This window comes from Mobula birostris, chromosome 4 (assembly GCF_030028105.1).
Source record: "Mobula birostris isolate sMobBir1 chromosome 4, sMobBir1.hap1, whole genome shotgun sequence".
NCBI lineage: Eukaryota > Metazoa > Chordata > Chondrichthyes > Myliobatiformes > Myliobatidae > Mobula > Mobula birostris.
In genome coordinates this window covers 4578674-4605869 of record NC_092373.1, presented here as the reverse complement: position 1 = coordinate 4605869, position 27196 = coordinate 4578674, and the positions used below count along the sequence as shown (strand labels likewise).

The 27196-nt window shown below is 43.6% G+C and overlaps 1 protein-coding gene across 1 annotated transcript; it reads left to right on the top strand.

Annotated features, from left to right (window-relative positions):
• The first annotated feature begins 333 nt into the window (after positions 1 to 333).
• LOC140196961 (scavenger receptor cysteine-rich domain-containing protein DMBT1-like) lies at positions 334 to 26367 on the top strand. Its single transcript, XM_072256898.1, has 9 exons — positions 334 to 397; positions 529 to 870; positions 5473 to 5781; positions 11965 to 12276; positions 15699 to 16013; positions 23297 to 23611; positions 24330 to 24404; positions 25108 to 25413; positions 26228 to 26367. The coding sequence occupies exons 1-9, from the start codon at positions 334 to 336 to the stop codon at positions 26365 to 26367; spliced, it is 2178 nt and encodes a 725-aa protein (XP_072112999.1).
• Positions 26368 to 27196: the final 829 nt, after the last annotated feature.

The following is a 27196-nucleotide window of genomic DNA, read 5'->3' as shown; positions in this document are numbered from 1 at the left end:
TACACTCATTAAAATGTATGAACTATCAACCTGCTTCAGTGTCTCTCTCTCCGCACTTGGGCCATATCTGAATGTAGTGACAACAAATCTCGAAGCACACACAAGACAGGCACAGCAGAGGGAGAGCAGCTGATCTTGGCCCTATGATTCATTGGTCAGGTAGGAGAATAGCTACAGGGAATTGAATCTGTTCTGAATGAAGCAATCTGTTACTGCAGCAATGAGACAGATAGACTCGTGCCGACAAGCCAGCGTCATGCTGAGAAACAGCAATCATTCCTCGCAGTAATTGTTTAGCAACTCAACGCAAACAATCGGAGTAATGTGTCCGCGATGTTCGCTCTCACAACCGCCGTCCCCGAGGTCACTGCGAACAGCCAGCTTCAGCTGACAGCAAGTAGCGCTCTTGCCAAATCAATTCAGAAGCCTCAGGCCGCCTCAGACCCTCTCCCAGCATCCAGCAGGTTCTCGTTTCCTGCTGCCCGATAACGTCTAACAAAACTGCTCCCACATTCGCGCCTGGTCCAGAAATGCCTCCTGCTTTCGGACGATCACGGAATCACGCGACTCTGAATGAACCCAATATTTCATCACCGGGGTATCCCGATTGCTGCCGAAACTCCATTACCCAATGCGAGCTGACATTCCAAGACCAGCCTGTACATTTTGGTCATGATGCACAGAAATTGACGTACGTGATCAATCTCCTAGATGCACCTCCACTCAAGCTGGTCAACGCCTTACGGGAGCAAGGTCACACTGCAGCCCAGTCGTTCCGGCATTTCGTTGCAGAGTTAAGGAGATTACTGCCCAATCATTACGTGGTCAGTCCGTCCACTAACTTCAGGAGCTGCGGCAAGGCGAGGGATGGTGAGGACCTCTGCAGTCAAATTCCGCACGCTTGCTGTAGAGGCGGGATGGAATGAGTGATCTCTCCTCAATGCCTTCCAGGTGGACTGATCGAGGAATCCGACAGAAGATCGTTGGCTGTGACGAGCAAATTGTCTGCATGATCTAATTAATCTGGCTTTTCGCGTTGACGACCGGGAAACTTTGGCGTAGGGTAAGAATATCTCAAGCGTCCGACACGCCATCTAATCTCCGCCTAGCCTCGCTCTCTCCCTGATCAACCAGCACCATCTACATGTAGATTGGGTGAACCAAATTGGTAAAGGTGCTGAGGAAGAGGATTTCTTGGAATGTATGCAGGATGGTTTTTTGAACCAACTAGAGAGCAGGCTATTCTGGACTGGGTTTTCAGCAATGAGGTAGGGTTAATTAGCAATCTTGTCGTGAGAGGCCCTTTGGGTAAGAAGGACCATAATATGGTGGAATTCTTCATTAAGATGGACTGTGACATGGTTAATTCAGAAACAAAGGTTCTGAACTCAAAGAGGGGTATCTTTGAAGGTATGAGACGTGAATTAGCTAAGATAGACTGGCAAATGACACTTAAAGGATTGACGGTGGATATGCAATGGCAAGCATATAAAGGTTGCATGGATGAACTACAACAATTGTTCATCCCAGTTTGGCAAAAGAATAAATCAAGGAAGGTAGTGCACCCGTGGCTGACAAAAGAAATTAGGGATAGTATCAATTCCAAAGAAGCAGCATACAAATTAGCCAGAGAAAGTGGCTCACCTGAGGACTGGGAGAAATTCAGAGTTCAGCAGAGGAGGACAAAGGGCTTAATTAGGAAGGGGAAAAAAGATTATGAGAGAAAACTGGCAGGGAACATAAAAACGGACTGTAAAAGCTTTTATAGGTATGTAAAAATGAAAAGACTGGTAAAGACAAATGTAGGTCCCCTACAGACAGAAACAGGTGAATTGATTATGGGGAGCAAGGACATGGCAGACCAATTGAATAATTACTTTGGTTCTGTCTTCACTAGGGAGGACATAAATAATCTTCCAGAAATAGTAGGGGACAGAGGGTCCAGTGAGATGGAGGAACTGAGCGAAATACTTGTTTGTAGGGCAGTGGTGTTAGGTAAATTGAAGGGATTGAAGGCAGATAAATCCCCCGGGCCAGATGGTCTGCATCCTAGAGTGCTTAAGGAAGTAGCCCAAGAAATAGTGGATGCATTAGTGATATTTTTTCAAAACTCGTTAGATTCTGGATTAGTTCCTGAGGATTGGAAAGTCAACATGGATTTGTGAAGGGAAAATCATGTCTGACAAATCTCATTGAATTTTCTGAGGATGTAACTAGTAGAGTGGATAGGGGAGAACCAGTATATTTGGATTTTCAAAAGGCTTTTGACAAGGTCCCACACAGGAGATTAGTGTGCAAACTTAAAGCACATGGTATTGGGGGTAAGGTATTGATGTGGATGGGGAATTGGTTAGCAGATATGAAGCAAAGAGTGGGAATAAACGGGACCTTTTCAGAATGGCAGGCGGTGACTAGTGGGGTACCGCAAGGCTCAGTGCTGGGACCCCAGTTGTTTACAATATATATTAATAACTTGGATGAGGGAATTAAATGCAGCATCTCCAAGTTTGCGGATGACACGAAGCTGGGTGGCAGTGTTAGCTTTGAGGAGGATGCTAAGAGGATGCAGAGTGACTTGGATAGGTTGGGTGAGTGGGCAAATTCATGGCAGATGCAATTTAATGTGGATACATGTGAAGTTATCCACTTTGGTAGCAAAAATAGGAAAACAGATTATTATCTGAATGGTGGCCGATTAGGAAAATGGGAGGTGCAACGAGACCTGGGTGTCATTATACACCAGTCATTGAAAGTGGGCATGCAGGTACAGCAGGCGGTGAAAAAAGGCGAATGGTATGCTGGCATTTATAGCGAGAGGATTTGAGTACAGGAGAAGGGAGGTACTACTGCAGTTGTACAATGCCTTGGTGAGACAACACCTGGAGTATTGTGTGCAGTTTTGGTCCCCTAATCTGAGGAAAGACATCCTTGCCATAGAGGGAGTACAAAGACGGTTCAGCAGATTGATTCCTGGGATGGCAGGACTTTCATATGAAGAAAGACTGAATGAACTGGGCTTGTACTCGTTGGAATTTAGAAGATTGAGGGGGGATCTGATTGAAACGTATAAAATCCTAAAGGATTTGGACAGGCTAGATGCAGGAAGATTGTTCCCGATGTTGGGGAAGTCCAGAACAAGGGGTCACAGTTTGAGGATAAAGTGGAAGCCTTTTAGGACGGAGATTAGGAAAAACTTCTTCACTCAGAGAGTGGTGAATCTGTGGAATTCTCTGCCACGGGAAGCAGTTGAGGCCAGTACATTGGCTATATTTAAGAGGGAGTTAGATATGGCCCTTGTGGCTACGGGGATCAGGGGGTATTGGGGGAAGGCTGGGGCGGGTTTCTGAGTTGGATGATCAGCCATGATCATAATAAACGGCGATGCAGGCTCGAAGGGCCGAATGGCCTACTCCTGCACCTATTTTCTATGTTTCTATGTTTCTAAGTCCATGGAAAAGCCAATGCAAGTGGGGCGCAAACTCCTGTTTCAGGACAACTGAGAGAAGCACTGAACAGTTTCCTGCATCTATTGTGGTGATACAGAGCAATTTCTGGCGGCATTTTCCAAGGGTCCGGTAAAAGGATGCACGTCAGCAATGAGGAGACTCCTGTTGGTTCGCTTCTCCCTGCACTCAGTTTCCCCTAATTGTGTTATGGTCGCAGCTTCCTTGTCGTGGGGGTCTCGAGCCATGAACTTATATCATTTATCGACTTTGGTGCAGCCAGGAATGTCATGGACATCTCTGCAGCTCAAAGATGGGATTTCTCAACTCAGGAATTGAGAGAAAAGACCATGGGCGGTCGACCTCTGAGCACTGGCCAGATCCAACTTTCCACCGAACCTGTCAAATTTGTGCTCGAAGTCAACCATAGTGAATAATTCTCTTTCTATCTGGTCGATTCGCTTGAACTGCTAATTGTGCTTGGACTTCCCTGGATATCCCGACGTAACCCACGGAATAATTGGCCTGTTAATGCACTCAGAGTGGGGACCGGCGTGGTTGTCTACCAGTCTGGATCCAGCTCCACCTAAATCGTGCTCTGTGCCCGAGGATATGGACCTGCCTCTGATTCTGTCTGAATATGTGAATCTTCCTGAGGCCTTCGGTCAAAGCATCTCCCTGCTTCATAGACCTTGCGAACTTTTACTCCAATACATCGGGAATTTCGGCTCCCGTAAATGTCCTCACCAGAAAGAACTCGTCAGGATTCCACTCGATAGATGGTGTCGACCAAACATTTTCGGGGCTGAAGCGAAGTTTCACAACAGCTTCTGTGCTGCAACACCCTGTCACATCACTGCCATGTATGGTCGAGCTGCACCCATGTGCTTTTCTTCCAGTCGCTTGACTCCGGCCGACAGTAACGACGATATTGCGAAACGCGACATTTTAACTATCGGGGAGGCACTTGGGGAATGGTGGCAATGGTTGGAGGGGGAAGAGCGTCATTCTTGATCTGTACAGATCACCAGAAACTGTCCTACATTCAGGACGTAAAGAGACTCAACTCTCGTTAATCCCGGCGTGCTCTCTTCTTCACCCGGTTAATTTTATCCTCATCAATCGTCCGGGCAGCAAGAATACAAAGACCGACACTCTTTGCCAGCAAGTCGACGGATCTGAGAACGCTAGTAAAACAGGGCCGTTAACTAGTATTCTCAAGCGGAGAACTATATGCCAATACCGCGTGAAAGCGAATATCTAAATATAAAACGAATGCCGCTCGTCTTCAAAGTCAGTACATTCGATTGTCCACTATGTCAGTCAAGGCTGAATGCAATCAGGCAGAGTAATGTTGCTGTACTTTGTTCAAGTCCCCACAGGCGCTACAACAACGAAAAGAAGAATTAAAAACGCAATAATAAATAATAACTACCGGACATGTGCAGATTCACGAACGCAATTGTCGAATCTGCTCCTTTGCCGAGTCTCCAGTTGTGATAGTGCACCCCACCCTAGGGGCAGCTCCTGAGGCGCCACAGACCATTCCCTTTCCACACGGTCGTGGACTTTCTCAAGATGAACCCCACAGTATAGACCAGGGAACCATCTACCAAACGGGCGGGGGGGGGGGGGTCATGTAGTGACTGAGGGGCATGCCTTTCCAAAGGCGATAGTGAGGAATTTCTTCAGCCACAGAATCTGTGGAATTTTTTGCCACAGGCGGCTGTGGAGCCCAAGCTAATCTGCATATTTAAGACAGAGGTTCATATATTAATGATTTTCCAGGGCAGGAAGGGAAATGGAGAGAAGGCAAGGGATTGGTGCTGAGAGGAGAAATGTATCAGCCATGATGAAATAATGGAGCATAATCGATGGGCCACATTGCGTAATTCTGCTCCTGTAACTTACCGTCTTATAGACTTACTCAAATCATAATATCGTGGTTGTGGGGTGCTTGCTGAGGTCGGTGGATAGATGGATGTATTCAACATTAAAACAGCTTTATCCCGATGTTTTTGCTCAAAAGGTCAACTGCGGTTAACTGGCGGCATGGATAACTGCTCGGGGAGAGTGGAAGTATTACGCGGTGAAACATGGGGAACGGTATGCGATGTTTTCTGGGATTTAAAGGACGCCTCTGTCGTCTGCAATCATCTCCATTGTGGACCGGTTTTATCAGCGAAAGCGGGAGCATTCTTTGGTGAGGGAAATGGCTCGATTTGGAAAGACGTCACTGAATGTCGCGGTAATGAAATGCGTTTGAATGACTGCCGCATTTCATCATGGGGAGACCAACCCTGTACACACAAAAATGACGCCGGCGTTATCTGTTCCGGTAGGTGATTTGCCATTAAGTATCGGGCACGCTTATCATAACAATAATAGTTTGAAAATAATAATAATAATAATAATAATATCAAGTCAGAAACAACGAAATGAGCTATACCTTAACACACCTTTTATAGACGGAGGATTTGAAATTCTATGCTCCTTCATCAGTTAAGCTAAAACAATTAATCCAAACAGTAGAACTATTTTCGAACGATACACAGTAAACATGGATTTTGGACTGGAAAATGCGGAATATTAAACATAAAGATAGGTGCAATAGACCTAATTGAATCCAAATCCGAGCAGCACGATACAATACATCCGACGGATGAATATATAAAATTAAAAAAAAAAGTGTTTGGGATAACAATCAGGAAAGAAAATACATCCCCATGCGAAAAAGGAAACTTTTTGACAGAATTTACCCCAACGGTCAATACAATCTACCAGACAGAGCACAACAGTAAAAATATAACAAAGGCAATAAGCACTTTCGCTATACCTACATTAATATATTATTTTGCGTAATAGCTTGGTCTGAAACTAATCTGGAACATTTACAAAAAAATATATATCTGAAGTGACAACTTTCAGAAAATATTATGCACATCGAATGTTCTTAGGTTAACACTATCCAGGGCAAAAGGCTGAACTGGAATAAGTGACATTAAAAATCAATACGTCAGCCTTGTAAAGATATACTTTCATCAACGAAAACTGGAATCAGCTCTCCACGCAAGCAGGAGCAATTGCGATAAGAAGCATACACAACTAAACTTAAATGAGACCACAGCCCAGGAAAATGAAAACGTTAACCGACGCTAGAGCATGATCCTGTAGGGAAGACATCCACACAATCTAACAGACCAGGTGTCGACAAAGAAGCGTTCCAGGCCTGACTCAGAGCTGGAGCCCTCCTCTCAGAAACAGAGGGGTTTCTTTTGGCAATACAGGACCAGGCGGTTAGCATAAAAAAAGAACAGAAATACACACATGAAGAACAACAAACCAAAGGTGATAATGTAGAAAATGCCCGGAAAAAACTGAAACAATCCAACACATTACAGGATCCTGTTGCAGTTTAACACAATGTCATTACTTATACAGGGACAGCCAAGTGACAAACATCATTTATCAGAATCTTGCTGTCTAATACAAATTCATAAATGTAATCTCACCTCAGTAAAATTTAACAGAGTCAGTGTCAAATTTAGAGTCAGAATACTACAAATTTTATTATGATCAATCACTTATTACAGATAGGGCAATATAAAATTACAGTCCACATATAATAGTACAGGATAAACAAGCAAGAACACAGATATAAACACAGAAATATTAAAGAAATCAGTAAATGAAAAGCACCAGAAATTTGCTAAATTAAAAGAGGAAACTGAAAAACTTTGGATCATGACCAGGGTGCACATTGTACCGACAGTAATAAAAACTGTTGTCACTTCACAATATCATAAAACCGTTATGGCTACACAGTAATATTTATGTAAATCTTCAGAAAGCCGCAACACTGAACAGCACAAGAATAGTCCGAAAGTGCCTCGTAATTGTCAATTGAGCTGGCTGGCTGTGACCGTGCAGAAGGAAAGACAAGCTTGAGCAGATTGTTTTAAAAATAAATAATAATCATAATAATAATCAATTATATGTGAAAAATGATGAAGAAGAAGAAGAAGAAGAAGAAGAAGAAGAAGAAGAAGAAGAAGAAGAAGAAGAAGAAGAAGAAGAAGAAGAAGAAGAAGAAGAAGAAGAAGAAGAAGAAGAAGAAGAAAGAAGAAGAAGAATATCTTTATTGTCATTTTTGTGGAACAATGAAATACAGTTTAGCAGCTCAACGTTTTGCAGCATGACAAAGAATATGTACATAAAATAAACTCTAAAACCTCAGGAGTGCAGTCCAAAATTAATAATATATGGATGGGGGTGGGGTAGGAGTATTGCACACCTGCCATTCCCGGAAGTGTGATGCATTTATCTGCTGCCTTCTTAGGAGGGGGGCAAGAGAAGGGAAGGGGGTGTTATACATTTCACTGCTTGTGGGTAGAAGCTGTTAAGGAGTCTCTTTGTTTTCGTCCTTAATTCTCTGTATCTCTTCCCAGAAGATAGAGGGGAAAACAGGTGATATCCAGGATGAGTGGGATCCTTTGAAATATAAGTAACCTTCGTTTGAAGTCTGCCATTATAAATGTCTATGAGGGAGGGTAATGTTGTGCCAATAACCCGCTCTGCTACCCTCACTACCCGCTGCATGTCCTTCCTGTTCTGTTCTGTGCAGCTGGCAAACCACACTGCACAGCAATACGTCAGAAGGCTGTCTATAGTTTTCCGATAGAAGATGATCAGCAGGTGATGAGGGAGGAGAGCGTGCTTTAGTTTCCTTAGGAAGTAGAGCCTTTGTTGGACCTTCTCCACCTGATAAGAGATATGGGCAGTCCAGGTGAGGTCAACCGAGCTGTGGAAGCCGAGGAACTTGAAACTCTCTAATCTGGCCACCTCTTTCCTGTATATGTGCAGAGCAGAGTGCTCGACGCGCTTTGATTTCCTGAAGTCTACTATCAGCTCCTTGGTTTTTGTGATGTTCAAGTCCAGGTTATTATGACAACACCATTCTGTCAAATGCTGTACCTCCTCCCTATAGGCTGTCTCATCACAGTCTGACATGATACCTATTAGGGTGGTATCGTCTGCAAATTTGACAGTGGTGTTGGTGGAGTGAATGGTAGAGCAGTCATGGGTGAAAAGAGAATAGAGGACTAAAATGCTGTCTAAAACGAGAAGATTGAAACGCAATAGAACATGAACAAGGAATACACAGATTTTTTCCAGAAACAAAGGTTTGCTTCTGGCAAGACAGGTTAACACAAAAGTATTATCAATAGTACATAATAAAAGAACAACAAATTAAAGATGATAAATGCAGAACATGCCAAGTGAAACCAAAAACAATCCAACATATTACAGGGTCATGCAGCAGTTTAACTCAATCTGATTACTCGCACAGGCAAAATCAGGTGGCAAACATCATTCACCAAATTCTTGCTTTAAAACACAAACTCATGAAATATGTCATACCTTACCATAAACACAATCCTGATCTGGTTTTACAGTCAACGTCCAACAAATTATATCACGGCAGATCCGTTGTTACAGAAGGGACAATTCATAATAACCATCAAGATATTATGATACAGATAAACAAACACAATCATTATGTATAGCCATTCCAAACACACATAACATACAGAAATCAATAAGTTAAAATCAGCAGAAATCTGCCGAATTAAACAAATAACATTGCTCCAATAGTAATATCTACAACTAGTATCATCCAAATGCACTCCACAGTAACATTAAACCATTAGGACAACACAGCAAAATCTGCATAAATCACCAGAAAGACACAATATTAAACACTACCTGAATAGTCCGAACGTTGTCAGCCATTAAGAAATGATTGTGCTTGGCTATGTGACAATTAATACCACGAATTCAGCTGGCTAAATGAATACCTCCGAATTGATAGAGACTGGCATTGTACCGTATGACTGGAAAATTACAAAAGTTACTCCGCTGCTTAAGAAGTTTGGGGAGAAGCAGAAAGAAAATTCTAGACCTGTTAGCCTGACATCAGCGGTTGGGAAGTTGTTGTAATCGATTGTTGGGGACGAGATTACGGAGTACCTAAAGGCAGATGACAAGATTGGCCAAAGCCAGCATCGTTTTCTGAAAGGACAATCCTGCCGAGCTAATGTACTGATTTTGTTTTCTTTGAGATGCAGTAGATGTGGTGTTCTTGGATTTTCAGAAGGCCTTTGACAAGGTGCCGCACATGAGGCTGCTTAGCAAGATAAGGGTCCATCGAATTACAAGGAAGTTACAAACATAAGGTGGAGCATTGGCTGATCCATCGAAAACAGAGGGTGGGAATAGAGGGATCCTACTCTAGCTGACTGCCAGTTACCAGTGAAGTTCCACGGGGATCTCTGTTGTAATTGTTGCTTTTTACCATGTCTAAAATATTTGGACTATGGGTTAATGCATTTGCGGCTAATTTTGCCGATCATACAAAGATAGGTGGAGGAGCGGGTAGTGTTGAGGAAACAGAGAGCCAGTAGAGAGACTTGGATAGTTTAGGGGAACTGACAAAGAAATAGCAAATGAAACGCAATGTTGGAAAGTGTATGGCCATGGATCTTGGTGGAACAAATAAACGAGCAGACTATTATTCAGATGGGGAGAGCATTCAAAATGCAGAGATATAAAGGGACTTGGGAGTCCTTGTGCAGGATACCCTAAAGGTTAACCTCCAGGTTGAGTTGGTGGTGAAGAAGGAGAATGCAATAGTTGGCATTCATTTCTAGAGGTACAGAATATAAGAGCAAAGATGTGATGTTGAGGCTCAATAAGGCACCCGTGAGCCCACACTTGGAGTATTGTGTGCAGTTTTGTGCTCCTCATTTTAGAAATGAAGTACTGACATTGAAGAGCGTTCAGAGAAGATTCACGAGAATGATTCCAGGAATGAAAGTGTTACCATATGAGGAACTTGGGCTGTATTCCCTGGAGTTCAGCAGAATGGGGGTGGGGGGGGGGCTCATAGAAAAAAAAATCCGATTGTTGAAAGGGTTGAACAGATTAGATATGGCAAAGTTATTCATGGCACCTTATCAAAGGCCTTTTGGAAATCCAAGTAAAAGGCAATTACTTCCGCACCTTTGTCCATCCTGACTGCTACTTCCTCGAAGAACTTTGACAGATTTGTGATACAAGATTTATCTTTTCAAAAATCTTGGTGATTTAGGCCTGTGCGGCAGATTGCAGTCTGAACGTAAGAAGGAAAAGTGCTTTGCTATTGTCTTAAAGTGACGGGTAATTGAAAGATTTTATTCTACAATCTGAAAACATCAGGGCTAGTTTATTTCTGTAGTACTCAGAAAATATCTGATCATCACTGGTACATTACATAAAATAGTCACGGAAACAGATATAGCAGTGTGTAACTCTGTCATATAGCATACCTCAAACGAGTTTCTAGTTGTGAAACATGGAATTTCCCAGCAATCCCTCTCCATTTTCTTTGTTTTATATATTTACAAGGATGGAGCCTGCAATTCATCTCTGCAGTGTTCTCACGTCACACGGCGTTAAATTTATTATGACACTGTGACTGTGTATTTCCTACAGCAAAGACGCTGCGCCACGGAAACAATACTGAAATTCACTAACCAATGTACAGCAATGATTAAGATGCACCTGCTGATACGCTTTTATATTAAAACCGAAAATCTTGGTGGTCCATCCATGATTTACAAATATTGATAACCAGTTATTCACTATTAACCAATGGATTAAGGCAATCTATGTTAACCTGACAAAATAAAATATATAGAAAATAAATAAATATATAATTAAGAATGTAGCTCAAGCAATTATTGTATTAACGTTGAGTAACTACATATGATAATAAATGAAGAACGTTCAGTGCTGAAACTTCGTGAGAAAAATATTATTGAATACTAATAATCTATAATCCACATTGCTTCATATACAAACTTACATTTTCGGCCGATAACTAACAATAATTTCAAGATAATGCATAAAGTAATTTAAATAATTGAAGCCCATGCATACCTATGCCAGTTCAATGAGTTCTCGGCTAAGCTGCATTGTTTAAACTTCGTAAACATCTCTGTTGAGCATACGTGCCTAAAATGACAGATGAGCTATGCTTCCAATCAAGTAAAATCAGCAGCAAGTTGTAGAAAGACTACAGCAGATACTATTAAAATCCAGCTTTGTCTTCAGAGGTTATTTTCTGAGGGACAGAGCAAAATAACATAAATTGAGATCTTGGCGCATATTTCTGGTAACATTCCTATCTGAGGTTCACGAACCTCCGGCCAACCTTCCCTCCAAAATGATCTGAATCATCACATTCCTTGAGTCTGCCAGGTGTCCTCTGTCCACTGCGGTTCGGACATGTTCTTAAAGTATGGTGAAGCGGAAGCATTTTATTCTGTTTCTTCCCTGGTAACAGTCGCATAGCATATTTGCAAAAGAGTCTAATTAAATTAATGTTAACCAGTTTGGACACATGTAGATGTGTAATTGTTGTTTACAATATGATGATGCTGAATGTGGAAGGACATCGATAACTAATTATATTTTTCAGTGGATCACTGGCATTTGCGGCTGGCTGCTGGAGAGGGCCGATGCGATGGCCGAGTGGAGGTTTATCACCACGGTGTGTGGGGCAGAGTAACTGACGATTTGTGGGATTACAAAGACGCAGATGTGGTATGCAGACAGCTGAAGTGCGGATCTGCAGTATATGTTTACAACCTCGGGAAATATGGAATCGGGAAAGGGCCTGTGATAATGAGCAACGTCAGTTGTATTGGAGATGAATCCTACCTCTGGAACTGCACTTTCACACAAGCGGACCACTTACCTTTCGGTGGTGATGTTGGTGTCCTTTGTTCTGGTAAGAACATTCTGTTCCTTCATAAAGTATGTACTCGCGTACGGACATAGCGTGTGTATTCTCCGTGCTAATATTATACTCAAATGGATCCCATTTGCTGTGGTCTTCTGGATCAAAATACAATTGTGATCTTTTTTTTTTACCCAATAAACAATCAAATAAACAATAGACAATAGGTGCAGGAGTAGGCCATACGGCCTCTAGAGCCAGCACCGCCTTTCACCGTGATCATGGCTGATCATCCACAATCAGTATCCAGTTCCTGCCTTATCCCCATAACCTTTGATTCCGCTATCTTTAAGAGCTCTATTCATCTCTTTCTTGAAAACATACAGAGACTTGGCGTCCACTGCTTTCTGGGGCAGAGCATTCCACATATCCACCACTCTCTGGGTGAAAAAGTTTATCTTCAACTCCGTTCTAAATGGCCTACCCCCTAGTCTTAAACGTTAGCCTCTGATTCTGGACTCAGCCATCAGCGGGAATATGCTTCCTGCCTCCAGCGTGTCCAATCCCTTAATAATCTTATATGTTTCAATAAGATCCACTCTCAGACTTCTAAATTCCAGTGTAGACAGGCCCATTCGCTCAAATCTTTCAACATATGACAGTCCCGCCATCCCGGGAACTAAACTTGTGAACCTACGCTGCACTCCCTCAATATCAAGAATTCCTTCCTCAAAGTTGGAGAACAAAGGTGCACACAATACTCTAGGTGTGGTCTCACCAGGGCCCTGTACAGCTGCAAAAGGACCTCTTTGTACTTATACACAATTCCCCTTGTTTTGAAGGCCAGCATGTCATTAGCTTTATTCACTGCCTGCTGTACCTGCATACTTGCTTTCAGTGACTGATGTACAAGAAGACCTAGATCTCGTTGTACTTCCCCTTTTCCTAACTTGACTCAATTTAGATAATAATCTGCCTTCCACTTCTTACTACTAAGGTGGATAACCTCACATTTATCCACATTAAACTGCATCTGCCACGCATCTGCCCACTCACCCAGCCTGTCCAAGTCACCCTGCATTCTCATAACAACCTTTTCACATTTCACACTGCCACCCAGATTTGTGTCATCTGCAAATTTGCTAATGTTACTTTTAATCCATTCATCTACATCATTAATGCATATTCTAAACAGCTGCGGTCCCAGGACTGAACCTTGCAGTACCCCACTGGTCACAGACTGCCATTCTGGAAGGGATGGTTAATGGCTACTCCCTGTTTCCTGTCAGCCAGCCGATTTTCAATACATGTCAGTCCTCTGCCCCCAATACCATGTGCCGTAATTTTGGCCACTAATCTCCTATGTGGGACTTTATCAAAGGATTTCTGAAAGTCCAGGTACACTTCATCCACTGGCTCTCCCTTGTCCATTTTCATAGTTACATCCTCAAAAAATTCCAGAAGATTAGTCAAGCCCGATTTCCCCTTCGTAAATCCATGCTGACTCGGACCTATCCTGTTCCTGCCATCCCAATTTGTCGTAATTTCATCTTTTATAATTGACTCCAGCATCTTTCCCACCACTGACGTCCGGCTAACCGGCCTATAATTCCCTCTTTTCTCTCTCCCTCCTTTCTTGAAAAGTGGGTAACATTAGCCATCCTCCAATCCACTGAAACTGATCTTGAATCTATAGAACATTGGAAAATGATTACCAATGCGTTCACGATTTTTAAAGCCACCTCCTTTAGTACCGTGGGATACAGACCATCAGGTCCCGGCGAGGTATCAGCCTTCAGACCCAACAGTCTATCCAGCACCATTTCCTGCATAATATAAATTTCCTTCAGTACATGCACTACCTTGGGCACGTGGCTAAGTGGTTAAGGCATTGGACTAGTGACCTGAAAGTCGTGAGTCCGAGCCCTAGCGGAGGCAAAATGAGTTGTGTCCTTGAGCCAGGCGCTTCATCATACATTGCTCTGCGACGTCACTGGTCCCAAGCTGCATGGGTCCTAATGCCCTTCCCTTGGACAACATTGGTGTCGTGGAGAGGGGAGACTTGCAGCATGGGCAACTGCTGATCTTCCATACAACCTTGCCCAGGCATGCGCCCTGGAGAGTGAGGACTTTCCAGGTGCAGATCCATGGTCTCGCAAGACAAACGGATGCCACCCACTACCCTAGGTCCTTTGGCCACTATTATATCTGGGAGATTGTTTGTGTCTTCGCTAGTAAAGACAGATCCAAAGTACCTGTTCAACTCGTCTGCCATTTCCCTGTTCCCCACAATAAATTCAACCTTTTCTGCCTCAAGTTTAAAAGACAAAACTTCGGCACCAAGTTATTATAACGAAGAAAAATCTATGACCACATTAGTCCTCTAGATTCCTTGGTTCCATATATATAAAGGATGCCAGATGTCTGTCTAATACTGTTACTGTTAGCATTTCCACAGTGTTGTCGTGATGAAGGGTCTTCACCCAAAACGACCACTCTGTATTCCTGGAAAGATGATTCTGACCTGCTGAGTTGCACCAAAAATTTGTCTGTGTTACTCTTCATTTGCAACATCTGCAAAACCTCCTACGTATATCACAATCTACAGTTTTCTTTACTTACAGATCCATGTTGAGATATTGATACGATTGGCCATCGCCACAGTGAGAGCCCCAAACTGATATAATTCAAGTTTACAATCACATTCTTAGGGCAGTGGTAATCACATCTAAACAAATACGTATGACACGCACTCCTGTCAGATCAAGTCTGTGAAAATTTGAACCACAGACTGGAAGGAATTAAGAAAGATTGCACTTTCAAAAAGTGCAGAAAAATGTTGAGTGGATGTGAACAATCTATATCCATTGCAAATATCTTCAGTTCTTCAAGGAACAATTTGCGAAACATGGTTGTTCATAGACTGTTTTTTCCACCCCCATCAGGAGGAGGCTGCGTAGTATCTACGCCAGGTAAATCAGACACAAAATCAGTTACTTTTCCCAAGCAGTCAGGCTGATCAACAACTCCAGTCACCAACTGAACCTTTTGCGCACCCAACCCACACTGCTTTATCATTTCCTGTCAGAGTGATCTTATGTACAAACACTCCTGTGCCTTATGTCACATTATAGACATTATTTTATATTTATTCTGCAGGTTTATTGTTGTGTTCTTTATCTGATTGGGCTTTTCTTTTCACCACTGCATCGGAACCGGAGAATGAATTATTAGGTTCTCCTATTCAATTGTGTACTGGAAACAAAATTAAACATTCCTGAATTTGACCATGAGCTGAACGATTGCAATCGCCGTCTCCTTTCTTATAAATAGCCAGTGTTTTGAGAACTTATATTAAGCAGAGTATTGAAGTTACACTTGAAAATTATCTGTCCAGCCTGATTGATTGCAAGCCTTAATCAAGTTGTTTCCAGAAAGCCAACTCATTTAATTAATAATATTTCGTGCTGCAGATAATGTTCCCGTAAGGCTGGTGAATGGTGCAAGTCGTTGTGCCGGAAGGGTAGAAGTTTATTATGACGGAATCTGGGGCACCGTGTGCGATGATGCTTGGGATTTCATAGATGCACATGTTGTCTGCAAAGAAATGAATTGTGGACATGCTGTTAATATCACTAAGTCCAGTTGGTTTGGCCAAGGCTCAGGCCCTGTCTGGCTGGACAACTTCAAGTGTTCAGCGAATAATTCGGCCTTGTGGCAATGTGCGGCGAGACCATGGGGCGAGAACGATTGTGCTCACAAAGAAGATGCTGGAGTTATCTGTTCAGGTCAGTAGTTTCTTAAGGCATGCAGACAAAAGAATGTTTTGCCCTCACTGTGATGAAGTCCATTTTGACATTCCCGTGTAAGATAATTTCGTAATAGTAATCGATAAAATTGGCATTAATTCTCTTATTGAAAAAACACGAACACTACCACAAAACCAACAAAGGTTCAATGAATTAACTACACGTAAATCGATAATCGTGCTATATATTAAATCGTTTTTGATTCCAGTGGTAGTCTAAAGGGAAACGATACTAATATCCATAGGAAAGGTTTGTTGATCCTGCGTGGTGTGATTGAAACCAGAGCTGTCGGTGGAGGGGAGCCACAGTGCCAGAATAGTTAGTGGAGAGGTTATGGAGGCATATGTTTGTAAGACTTCAGACAAAGTTAGGAATGAAAAGGCTGAGCATGGTGAGTCTATGTCCTGAGCTGAATATATTTCAATGCAAGACGTAACGGGGGAAAGGCGGATAATAGTGCGGGAGAAGTGGTCACTGGTTTGCAAATAGAGACAGTGTCTAGTCAGGAGAGGCTGAGGCTGTTGACAGGGCAAAATTGCAGTCACTAGGATGAGTTGCAACGTGGATGGTGGGCAAAATCTAAAACCGATGAATACAGCACTGAAGATGCAGTATTTGAATGCACACAGTTCACAGAATAAGGTAGATGAACTTGCAGCACAATTGCAAATTGACAGGTAGGATGTTTTAGGTTTCACTGAATCATGGCTAAAAGACGATTACAGCTTGGAACATAATATCCAAGGATACACATTGTATAGAAAGGACAAGCAGGAAGGCAGAGGGGGCGGCATAATTCTGTTGGTTAAAAATTAAATCAAATCATTCGAAAGAGGTGACATCCATAAAGCTAAGGAACTGCAAACATAAAAACGCACTGATGGGATTTATATACAGACCCGCGAACAGTAGTAAGGATGTGTCCTACCAATTGTAACGCAAGATAGAAAATGAATGCCAAAAGGACAGTATTAAAATGGTAATGGAAGAATTCAATTCTATAGGCCCCCTGGTAGCTGTAGAGATACCGAGGAGCTGACTGGGAAGCAGATTTTGGAAAGGTGCAAAAATAACAGAGTTCTTATCATGGGTGATTTTGACTTCCATAATGTTGATTGGCACCTGATTAGTTCCAATGGTTTAGACGGAGCAGAGTTTGTTACGTGTGTCCAGGACGGATTCGTGCCACAGCATGTTGACAGGCCGACTGGGGGAAAGCCATACTAGATCTAGTATTAGGTAACGGACCGGGTCAGGTCGCAGAGCTATCCGTGGCTGAGCATCTCGGGGACAGTGACCACCGCTCCCTGGCCTTTAGCATTATCATGGAAAAGGATAGAATCAGAGAGGACAGGATAAACTTTAATTGGAGAAGGGCAAATTATGAGGCTATAAGGCTAGAACTTGCGGGAGCAAATTGGGCGGATGTTTCTGCAGGGTCGATGGACATGCGGTCGATGTTTAGGGATCTCTTGTAAAATGTTGGGGATACATTTGTTTCGGTAAAGAAGATAAAGAATGGTAGGGTGAAGGAACCATGGGTGACTAGTGAGGTGGAAAATCTAGTCACGTGGAAGAAGGCAGCATACATGAGATTTAGGAAGCAAGGATCAGATGGGTCTACTGAGGAATGTAGGGTAGCAAGAACGGAGCTTAAGAAGGGTCTGAGGAGAGCAGGAAGGGGGCATGAGAAGACCTTGGCGAGTAGGGTAAAGGTAAACCCCAAAGGCATCCTTCAATTATGTAAAGAACGAAAGGATGACAGGAGTGAAGAAGGCCGATTAGAGCTACGGGTGGAAAGATGTGCCTGCAGGCTGTGGAAGTGAGCGAGATCCTCAATGAATACCTCTCTTCGGTTTTCACCAATGAGATGGAACTTGATGATGGTGAGGGCAATATGAGTGAGGTTGATGTTCTGGAGCATGTTGATATTAAGGGAGAGGAGGTGTTGGAGTTGTTAAATGCATTAGGGCGGATATGACCCTGGGGCCTGATGGAATATTCCCCAGGCTGCTCCACAAGCCGAGGGAAGAGATTGCTGAGCCTCTGGCTAGGATCTTTATGTCCTCGTTGTCAACGGGAATGGTACCGGAGGATTGGAGGGAGGCGAATGTTGTCCCCTTGTTCAAAACATGTAGTAGAGATAGTCCGGATAATTATAGACCAGTGAGCCTTACGTCTGTTGTGGAAAATCTGTGGGGAAATATTCTTAGACGTGGGATCTATGGGCACTTAGAGAATCATGGTCTGATCAGGTACAGTCAGCATGGTTTTGTGAAGGACAGATCGTGTCTAACAAGCCTGATAGACTTATTTGAGAAAATGACCAGGCGGATAGATGAGGGTAGTGCAGTGGATGTGACTTACATGGATATTAGTAACGCATTTGACAAGGTTGCACAACGTATGTGTCATGGTCCGGTCCATGAAGTCCGCATTCCGGTTCACGGTCCGGTCCATCGACCCTTGCTCCAGGTTTTCCTGTCTACACTGTTTCTGTTCCTGTTGAGCACTAATTGAGGCAGCTGAGTTTCGTTGGGACTGGCTGCATAAATACCACCAGAGACCAAGGCGTGGCTGCTGGATTGCTCTTGTCCTTACTCCATGTATTCCTTCCCCTGCCTTCTGTTTCCTCGCCTGAAGCCCCGCCTTATCTTGCCGGTACCTCTCGCTTTGCTTCGCCCATAGTCTTGTCTTGCAGCCACCCTGTACCTAGCTCCCTTCCTGTCCCTTGCCTCCTTCGGTAAGCCAGGTCATATTGCCGTTGCCCTTAGGTTGGTTCTGTCCCTCCCTGTCCTTTGCCTCCGTCGGGTAATTCAAGCCGTCTTGCCGTTACCCTGCGGTTGGTTCTGTCCCTTCCTGTCCCTTTCCTCCGCTAAGAAAGACAGGCCGTAATGCCCTTACCCCGCGGTTCGGTCTTTCCCTTCCTCTCTCCTGCCTCCGTCGGGAGGAGTACCGCGCCCTGCCCAGGAGTACCGTGCCCTGCGCAGGAGGATCTTCAAGACCCCAAGCCTCAAGCCTCGCCCCAAGCCGAGCTTCAAGACCGCAAGCCTCGAGCCTCGCCCCAAGCCAAGCTTCAACATCCCAAGCCTCAAGCCTCTAGCCTCAAGCCTCTAGTCTCAAGCCTTGCGTCAAGTCTCTTGTCTCAAGCCTCGCCTCAAGTCTCTGGCTCAGAGTCCATGCCCGGGCTCCTAGCTCTCTTGTCCAGTCCTGTTCCGGGTTCCCGGTTTTCGTGTCCATGTCCTATCCCTCACCCTGTATCCTAGTCCTGACCCTAGTACTTCAGTGTCTGTGTCTTGCACTTGCGTCCGCTACCAGCGCCCCCCTACCAGCGCCCCCCTTCTGACAGTATAATTATTCAGAAAGTCAGAAGGCATGCAATCCAGGGAGGTTTGGTCAGGTGCATTCAGAATTGGCTTGCCTGCAGAAAGCAGAGGATCGTGGTGGCCGGAGTACATTCGGATTGGAGGGCTCTGACTCGTGGTGTCCCACAGCGATCGGTTCTGGGACCTCTACTTTTCGTGATTTTTATTAAAGACCTTGATGTGAGTGTAGAAGAGTTGGCTGGCAAGTATGCAGACGACATAAAGTTTGGTGGTGTTGTGGATTGTGTAGAGGATTGTCGATGATTGCACAGAGACATTGATAGGATGCAGAAGTGGGCTGAGAAGTGGCAGAAGGAGTTCAACCCAGAGAAGTGTGAGGTGGTACACTTTCGAAGGACAAACTACAAGGCAGAGTGCAAAGTAATTGGCAGGATACTTGGTAGTCTGGAGGAGCAGAGGGATCACGGGGTACATGTCCACATCCCTGAAAGTTGCCGCACAGGTAGATAGGGTAGTTAAGATCACAGCAACATAAGATAAAGGAGCAGAAGTCGCCGATTCGGCCCATCGACTCTACTCCGTCATTTTATCATGAGCTGATCCATTCTCCCATTTAGTACCACTCCCCCGCCTTCTCACCATAACCTCTGATGCTGTGGCTACTCAGATACCTAACAATCTCTGCCCTAATTACACACAATGACCTGGTCTCCACTGCAGCCTGTGGCAACAAATTCCATAGCTTCGCCACCCTCCAGCTAAAAAAAAAAATCTTCGCATCTCTGTTCTGAATGGGAGCCCGTCAATCCGTAAGTCATGCCCTCTCGTACTAGATTCCCTCACCAGGGGAAACAATTTTGCCACATCCGCTCTGTCCATGTATTTCAACATTCGAGATTTTTCTACGAGGTCCCTCTCATTCTTTTAAACTCCAAGGAATATAGTCCAAGAGCGGAAAAATGTTCCTCATATGTTAACCCTCCCATTCCCTGAATCATTCTAGTGATTCTTTTCTGAACCCTCTCCAACGTCAGCACATCACCTCTTAAATAAGGAAACCAAAACTGCCCACAGTACTCCAAGTAAGTTCTTACCAGTGCCTCATAGATCCTCAACATCACATCCCTGCTCCTATATTCTATTCCTCTGGAAATGAATGCCAACATTGTATTCACCTTCTTCACCACCGACTGAACCTGGAGGTTAACCTTAAGGTTATCCTACACGAGGACTCCCAAGTCCCGTTGCATCTCAGAACTGTGAATTCTCTGCACATTTAAATGATAGCCTGCCCGTTTATTTCTTCTGCCAAAGTGCACAACCATACACTTTCCAACATTGTATTTCATTTGCCACTTCTTCGCCCATTCTTCCAATCTATCCAAGTCTCTCTGCAGACACTCTGTTCCATCAGCACTACCGGCCCCTCCACGTATCTTCAGCAAACTCAGCCACAAAGCCATCTATTTCATAATCCAAATCGTTGATGTACTATGTAAAAAGAAGCGGACCCCTGTAGAACACAACTGGTAACCAGCAGCCGACCAGAATAGGATCCCTTTATTCTCACTCTCTGCCACATCCTGCCAATCAGCGAATGCTCTATCCACATATGTAACATTCCAGTAATTCCATGGGCTCTGACCTTCTTAAGCAGCCTTATGTGCCGCACCTTGTCAAACGCCTTCTGAAAATCCAAATATGCAAACTCCGCTGCATCTCCCTTGTATTGTCTACCGGTAATTTCCTCAAAAAATTGTAATTGGTTTGTCAGGCAGGATTTTCCTTTAAGGTAACCATGCTGAGTTCTACCTATCTTGTTAGATGCCTCCAAGTACTCCGTAACCTCATCCTTGACAATTGACTCCAACAACTTCCCAACCTCCGATGTCAAGCTAACAGGTCTATAATTTCCTTTTTGTTTCCTTGCCCCCTTCTTAAATAGTGGAATCCGGAACCATGCCAGAATCTATTGACTTTTGAAAGATCATTGCTAATGCCTCCGCAATCTCCACAGCTACTTCCTTCAGAACACGAGGGTGCATTCCATCTGGTCCGGCCGATTTATCTACCCTTAGACTATTCAGCATCTTGAGTCCTTTCTCTGTCGTAATTGTGACTGTGCGCACTTCTCTTCCCTGCCACGCTTGAGTGTCTGGTGCACTGCTGATGTCTTCCTCGGTGAAGACTGATGCAAAATTCTCGTTCAATGAGGTAGCCTCCACTGCTTCAGTGGGCGAATAATTCCACAGATTCATCACTCTCTGAGAAAAGCAGTCTCTCCTCATCTCCGCCCTAAATCTACCCACCAGAGTTTTTACACTATATCCCCTAGTTTTAGTGTCACCTGCCAGAGGTAACAACTTTCCTGCGTCTATCTTATCTATCCCTTTCATAACTTTATATATTTCTATCAGATCTGTTCTGAATTCCAGAGAGTCCAGTCCAAGGCGCTTCAATCTCTCTTCATTGCCTAATTCCCTCATCTCTGCAATCAAACTGCTGAACCTCCTGTTTATCACCTCCGCATCCAGTATCTCCTTCCTCAAATTACGAGACCAGAACTGCACGCAACACTCCAAGTGTGACCTCATCAATACGCTGTGCATTTGCACCATAACCTCCGTGCTTTTAAATTCAATCCCTCTAGCAATGAAGGCAAACAATACATTATTTTACATAATCAGCTGTACCTGTAAACCAACCTTTTGAGATTCATGCACAAGTCCCCATAAGCTCCTCTGCACAACAGCGTGCTGCAATATTTTACCATTTCAATAATAATCTGCTCTTCCGTTTTTCAAGTGGATATCCTCGCATTTACCAACATTCTATGCCATCTGCCACGCCCTTGCCCATTCACTATAACTATCTATGGGTCTTTGCGGAGTCTCTGTATCTTCTGTACAATTTGATTTTCCACTCAATATGATATCATCAGTATGACGGGGTCCAGAATTACCCCAATGAACTGTGCTTTTGAAATGAGAGAGAGAGAGAGAGGGAGAGAGAGAGAGAGAGAGTTGTTCAACACCAGACACCTTGTAAATGACAGAGAGAGAGAGGCGAAAACTGCTTTGAAATAGTGTTGAGGTTTCTCTGCAGCATGTTTACACTTTGCAAGGACACTGGCAGCTTCTGTGTTCTTACAGAGAGAGAAGGGATGAGCTGTTTGATGGACAGCTGGTGTTCAGCACGGTGAGATACATAGAAGGTCAGCTGACAGACTGACAGACACATGGCGTTGGACACTCAATGAGCTTTGTTGTGCTGTTGTGGGTTTTTGGAGGATCGATCAGTGGTTATTGCAGTGTCAAATGGGTGAGAGCGGTGGAGAGTTATTCGCGTGTCCAACCCTCGTTCGCTAACCTGAGAATCTCCGAAGGCAGTGCCCCTCTCCTTTTTTATCCAAGGCTTACTATCCCCACTCTTACTGTTCTTGTTTTTAAGTAGAATATACTTTTGTTGAGCACCATTAGAAAATCTCTTTGAAGGTTTTCCACTGTTCCTTAGCCATCTCACAATATAGCCAGTGTACCCACTCCACACGAGCCAAATCCTTCCTCGTCCGATTGCTCAGGCATAATACACTGGTTTTGAATCAAAATATTCAATCTTCCTGTCCGTTGGATCTCACTGTAGATCTTTTACGTCCACTCTGCCGGAGCTGTCTTCTCATGCTAGCGGAGGCATGTGAACGTCCCCCTCGCCTGGTTTAGCTTGCCTGTCGAAGCAGTGCACCAATGTGTGGCCGGTGTCGTATGCAAACAGCTACATCGAGTCGTTGGTGAAATCTGAGTGTCCAAAGGGGAGTTTTGACACCATAAGCCCCATCATCAGAGGCGCTGCACATCCCTGATCACCATATACCCCCATCACAATTAATTATTAGCATGAAGCTATAATCAGGAATCAGGTTTGTTCTTTGTTCTTCAGATCACAGGGAGATAAGGTTGGCAAATGGGGAGAATCCCTGCCAGGGCAGACTTGAGGTTTTCTTTAACGGAACATGGGGAACAGTTTGCTCTGATTCGTTTGGCATGGAGAATGCACAAGTCGTTTGCTCCCAGCTCAACTGCGGCTCGGCAAAATTAGTAGAAATCAACGCTGCATTTGGAGAAGGGACTGGACCGATCTGGCTGGATGACGTGAGATGTCGGTTGGGCGACTCACTTTTATGGCAATGCCCATCTTCAGCATGGGGCCAGCACAACTGCAAACATCAGGAGGATGTTGGGATCATTTGTTCAGGTAATTATATCGTCATAGCGTTGTAGACTGCGAAACAGGCCTTTCGGCCCACCTACCCGTGCCCAACTAGTAATCTCCGTAGCCCCATCGGCACGTACCCGGATCATAGCTCTTCATTTCCCTCCCATCCACGGACCTGTCCAAATTTCTCTTAAATGTTGAAATAAACCCGTTCCCACAGATCCACAGACTAGTCGTTCCACACTCTGAGCGAAGAAATATCCCCTCATGTTTCCCTTAAAGACTTCATCATTTACCCTTAAACTATGAGCTGTAGTTCTAGACTACCTGACCCTGAGAGGAAAAAGCGTTTTTGAATGGATCCTATCTAAGCGAATCATAATGGTGGCTATCTCTAACAACTCTCACCTCATTCTTCTACGTTCTAGGGTATAACGTCCTACCTTATTCACCCGAAATAACCTGCAGATGCTGGGGTCAAAGCAACACTCTGGAGGAACTCAGCAGGTCGGGCCGAAACGTCGACCGATCTTTTCCACGGATGCTACCCGACCTGCTGAGTTCCTCCAGCGTGTTCTTAGTGTTACATTTTTCACCCTTACCCGATAACTCATAGCCTCAATTCTTGGAGGCATAATTGGCAATGTTCTCTGCACTCTGACAATGTTATTGATATCTTTATTATATTACTTATCTATAAACGTAAGGACCTGCATTTGGAATATTTCACTGAAATGAGGAGTTGAATGTTTTACAGAAACATGGCCAACGAAACCGCTAATTAAGAAGGTCAAGAAGGAGAAGATAATGAACTCATTTCCAAAAACCTCCAGTAATTACTGATATTTTCATTATTCAAAATATGCGACATCTATACATTGTTTTTTTTTTCATGCTTCTTATTTTAAGGCGTTTTCTCTGCTCCTGGTCTCAGAAGGATGCAGACTTTTCCTCCCTCAATTTAACTTTTCCTCTCTCACTTGATTTCTTGTCTCGTCAGTGCAAGAGAATATTTAAGTACAATGTAGACCAATTCGCTGCTTTAAAAAAACGATAGAAGATTCTTGCTGAACGCGTTGTAATCGAAAGTTCGAGACAGACTAAATTTGGAGAGTATCGGAACGTTTAACTACAAAAGGACAGTAAATTGTTTGCCAGACATTACCGGCGTATGGCTCGGATGTCAAAAAAAAATTTCATCGTTCAATACAAAAAAAGTATAATGACGCCATTACAAATCCTGATACATTGTTTGCTAAATTCTGAATTCCATCGTGACAGGGCAATATAGGATATTACATACCTGTATGAATATTTGTTTTCAATGAAATTATTGACAACATCAGAGTGGATCAACATATTCTATCGAACATTTTGTTCTTCAACTTTATTGCCCGATTTCATCCACGAACAATTAGCTACGCAAAACATGAAACACATGACTGATCTCCAGAAGTTGAGAGGGAGAAGTGGGTACATAGGAATTCCAATACAAGTTAATTCTTAAATAAGAACTCGTGCGTCTTTTCTTTCAGACCTGCGGCTCGTGGCGGGGTTCGATAATTGCTCTGGAAGAATTGAAGTTTTCTTCAGTGGGACATGGGGAACGGTCTGTGACGATTCATGGGACAGACACGATGCTGCTGTCGTCTGTCGCCAATTAAACTGTGGGGATCCAGTCCTGGCTTCCGGGGGAATGCTATTCCCCCTTGGAAACGGCACTATTTGGATGGACGAGGTCAAATGCAAAGGGAGTGAGAATTTTCTGTCAGATTGCCAAATTTCTACATTGCATCGTCATGACTGTGGGCGCAAAGAAACCGTCGGTGTGATATGTTCTGGTCAGTAATCGAATTATGCTGCGACTTTTCGTGAATTCCACGTATTTTCTCGTCATATCTCAATTTCTTAACACAACCCTAGAAGAAACCTTGATATCTTCGAATGGGTATCACAAAATTAACCTTTCCGTCTTTGGTCGTCCTGGTCCTCAGTTGATGGTGCTGTTCTACATCTATGTTCAACACAATTTTCTTCCTATGCATATCTGTAATTTTCTTAGAGCATTTATTTCCCCTGAAGCCCTTGTTTTAAATCCAGCTTTCCATCTCCTTACCTCTTAAAATTTCTCGCTCTATTTGCACCCCTGTGACGTCGCTGGTGTTCGAATTGAAATCTTCACACTACTTCGAACTTCCCGGAAAAAGCCTAGTTGAGATTGGTATTTATATACCTTTATCTTCACTGAGCAGTACTTTTAAGTTTATGTTTAACATTATAATGTTCAGAATGAAAATCAAATCTTGGCACACGCATGGAAATGTTATTTAAAGCAATCTGACAATTTATGTCTGCTGCGATAGCTGAATCCGTGAATTAATGAAAGGCATGTTTTAATAGTCATTTACTCGGAGATACAGCACGGTGACATGCATTTCTGGCTCAAGAAGACCGCGCCGCCAATTACAGTCAGGTGACCAATTCACCTAATAACCCTTACATCTTTGGAAAGTCGGAGAAAACCCACGCTGTCGGGGGTACATGTACAATCTACTTTCAGACAGCAGTGGAATTCAACAGAGGTTTCTGACGCTATGCGCTTCCGTGTTGCTCCTGACAAAATATATTTAAATTTGTTTAACGTCTTTCTTTCAGATCACCAGCCACATACTCCTCCTTTTAGTAATCTGAGAGCCTTCATTTACGCCATCCCTTTCGTCCTTGGTTCTCTTCTGGTCATCGTTTCTCTCTACTTGATCAAAAGCCAGCGAAGACAGTTCCAGAATGGTTGGTAAATCTATTCTCATAAGCGTTCATGAATTACTATGAACTAATTTAACATTCATCATCTTGAATCTTTGCTATATGGTATGTTCCATGAATTGAGAGTCCATAAACGCATAAATAGACTCTAAATGGCTGTCAAGAATACTCAGGTGTCGACTATTTACACGTGGATAGTAAATGTATTTTTCCTTGGTAAGATGAGCTAGAAAATACAAGCTGGCGCCACAACGCAGCTTGAAGGGTACTGCTGAATGCAGCGTATGTAAGGCGAAATGATGCTGTCAGACTTATCTGCTCGCTGGATGGACGGACGAAACAGCACGTGGAAGTAACGCGGAGGTTGTTGCAGAAAGAAACACATTCTGGGAATTGGGATGACATTGTTACTGAACTCATAGCATTACGGCGCAGTACAGACCCTTCTACCTCCGATGATGCGCCGACAATTTAACTTACCCTAATTTCGATATACCCCATCCGCCACAGAGCCCTCTATTTTTTTTTCTATCACCTGTACGTTTATCTTAATGTTTTGTAAGTGTCCATCATGTATCTGCCTCCAACACCACCCGTATCAAGATGTATCACTCCCCGCCCTGTATAAAAAAAAGGTTCTGCCATATATTGCCCTCCAATCACCTTAAAATGATGCTCCCTCGTATTTTCCATTTCCGCCCTGGAATAAATACTCATTCTATCCACTTATTCTATGCCTCTTCTCATTTTTCATGCCTCCAACAGCCACTTCTTATCGTCCTTCACTGCAGACAGAAAACACTAGTCCCCTTACCCAATGTTTAGCAGACAATTCTGAATACTGCTGGATGTTGAAGATTG

Bases quoted from the DNA above. Each gene is read 5' to 3' on its own strand.
- LOC140196961 (XM_072256898.1), top strand. From the start codon at position 334: ATGTTCGCTCTCACAACCGCCGTCCCCGAGGTCACTGCGAACAGCCAG. The intron at 398-528 runs GTAGCGCTCTTG...CGCCTGGTCCAG, and splicing joins CCAGCTTCAGCTGACAGCAA to AAATGCCTCCTGCTTTCGGA. The intron at 23,612-24,329 runs GTAATTATATCG...AATGTTTTACAG, and splicing joins TGTTGGGATCATTTGTTCAG to AAACATGGCCAACGAAACCG.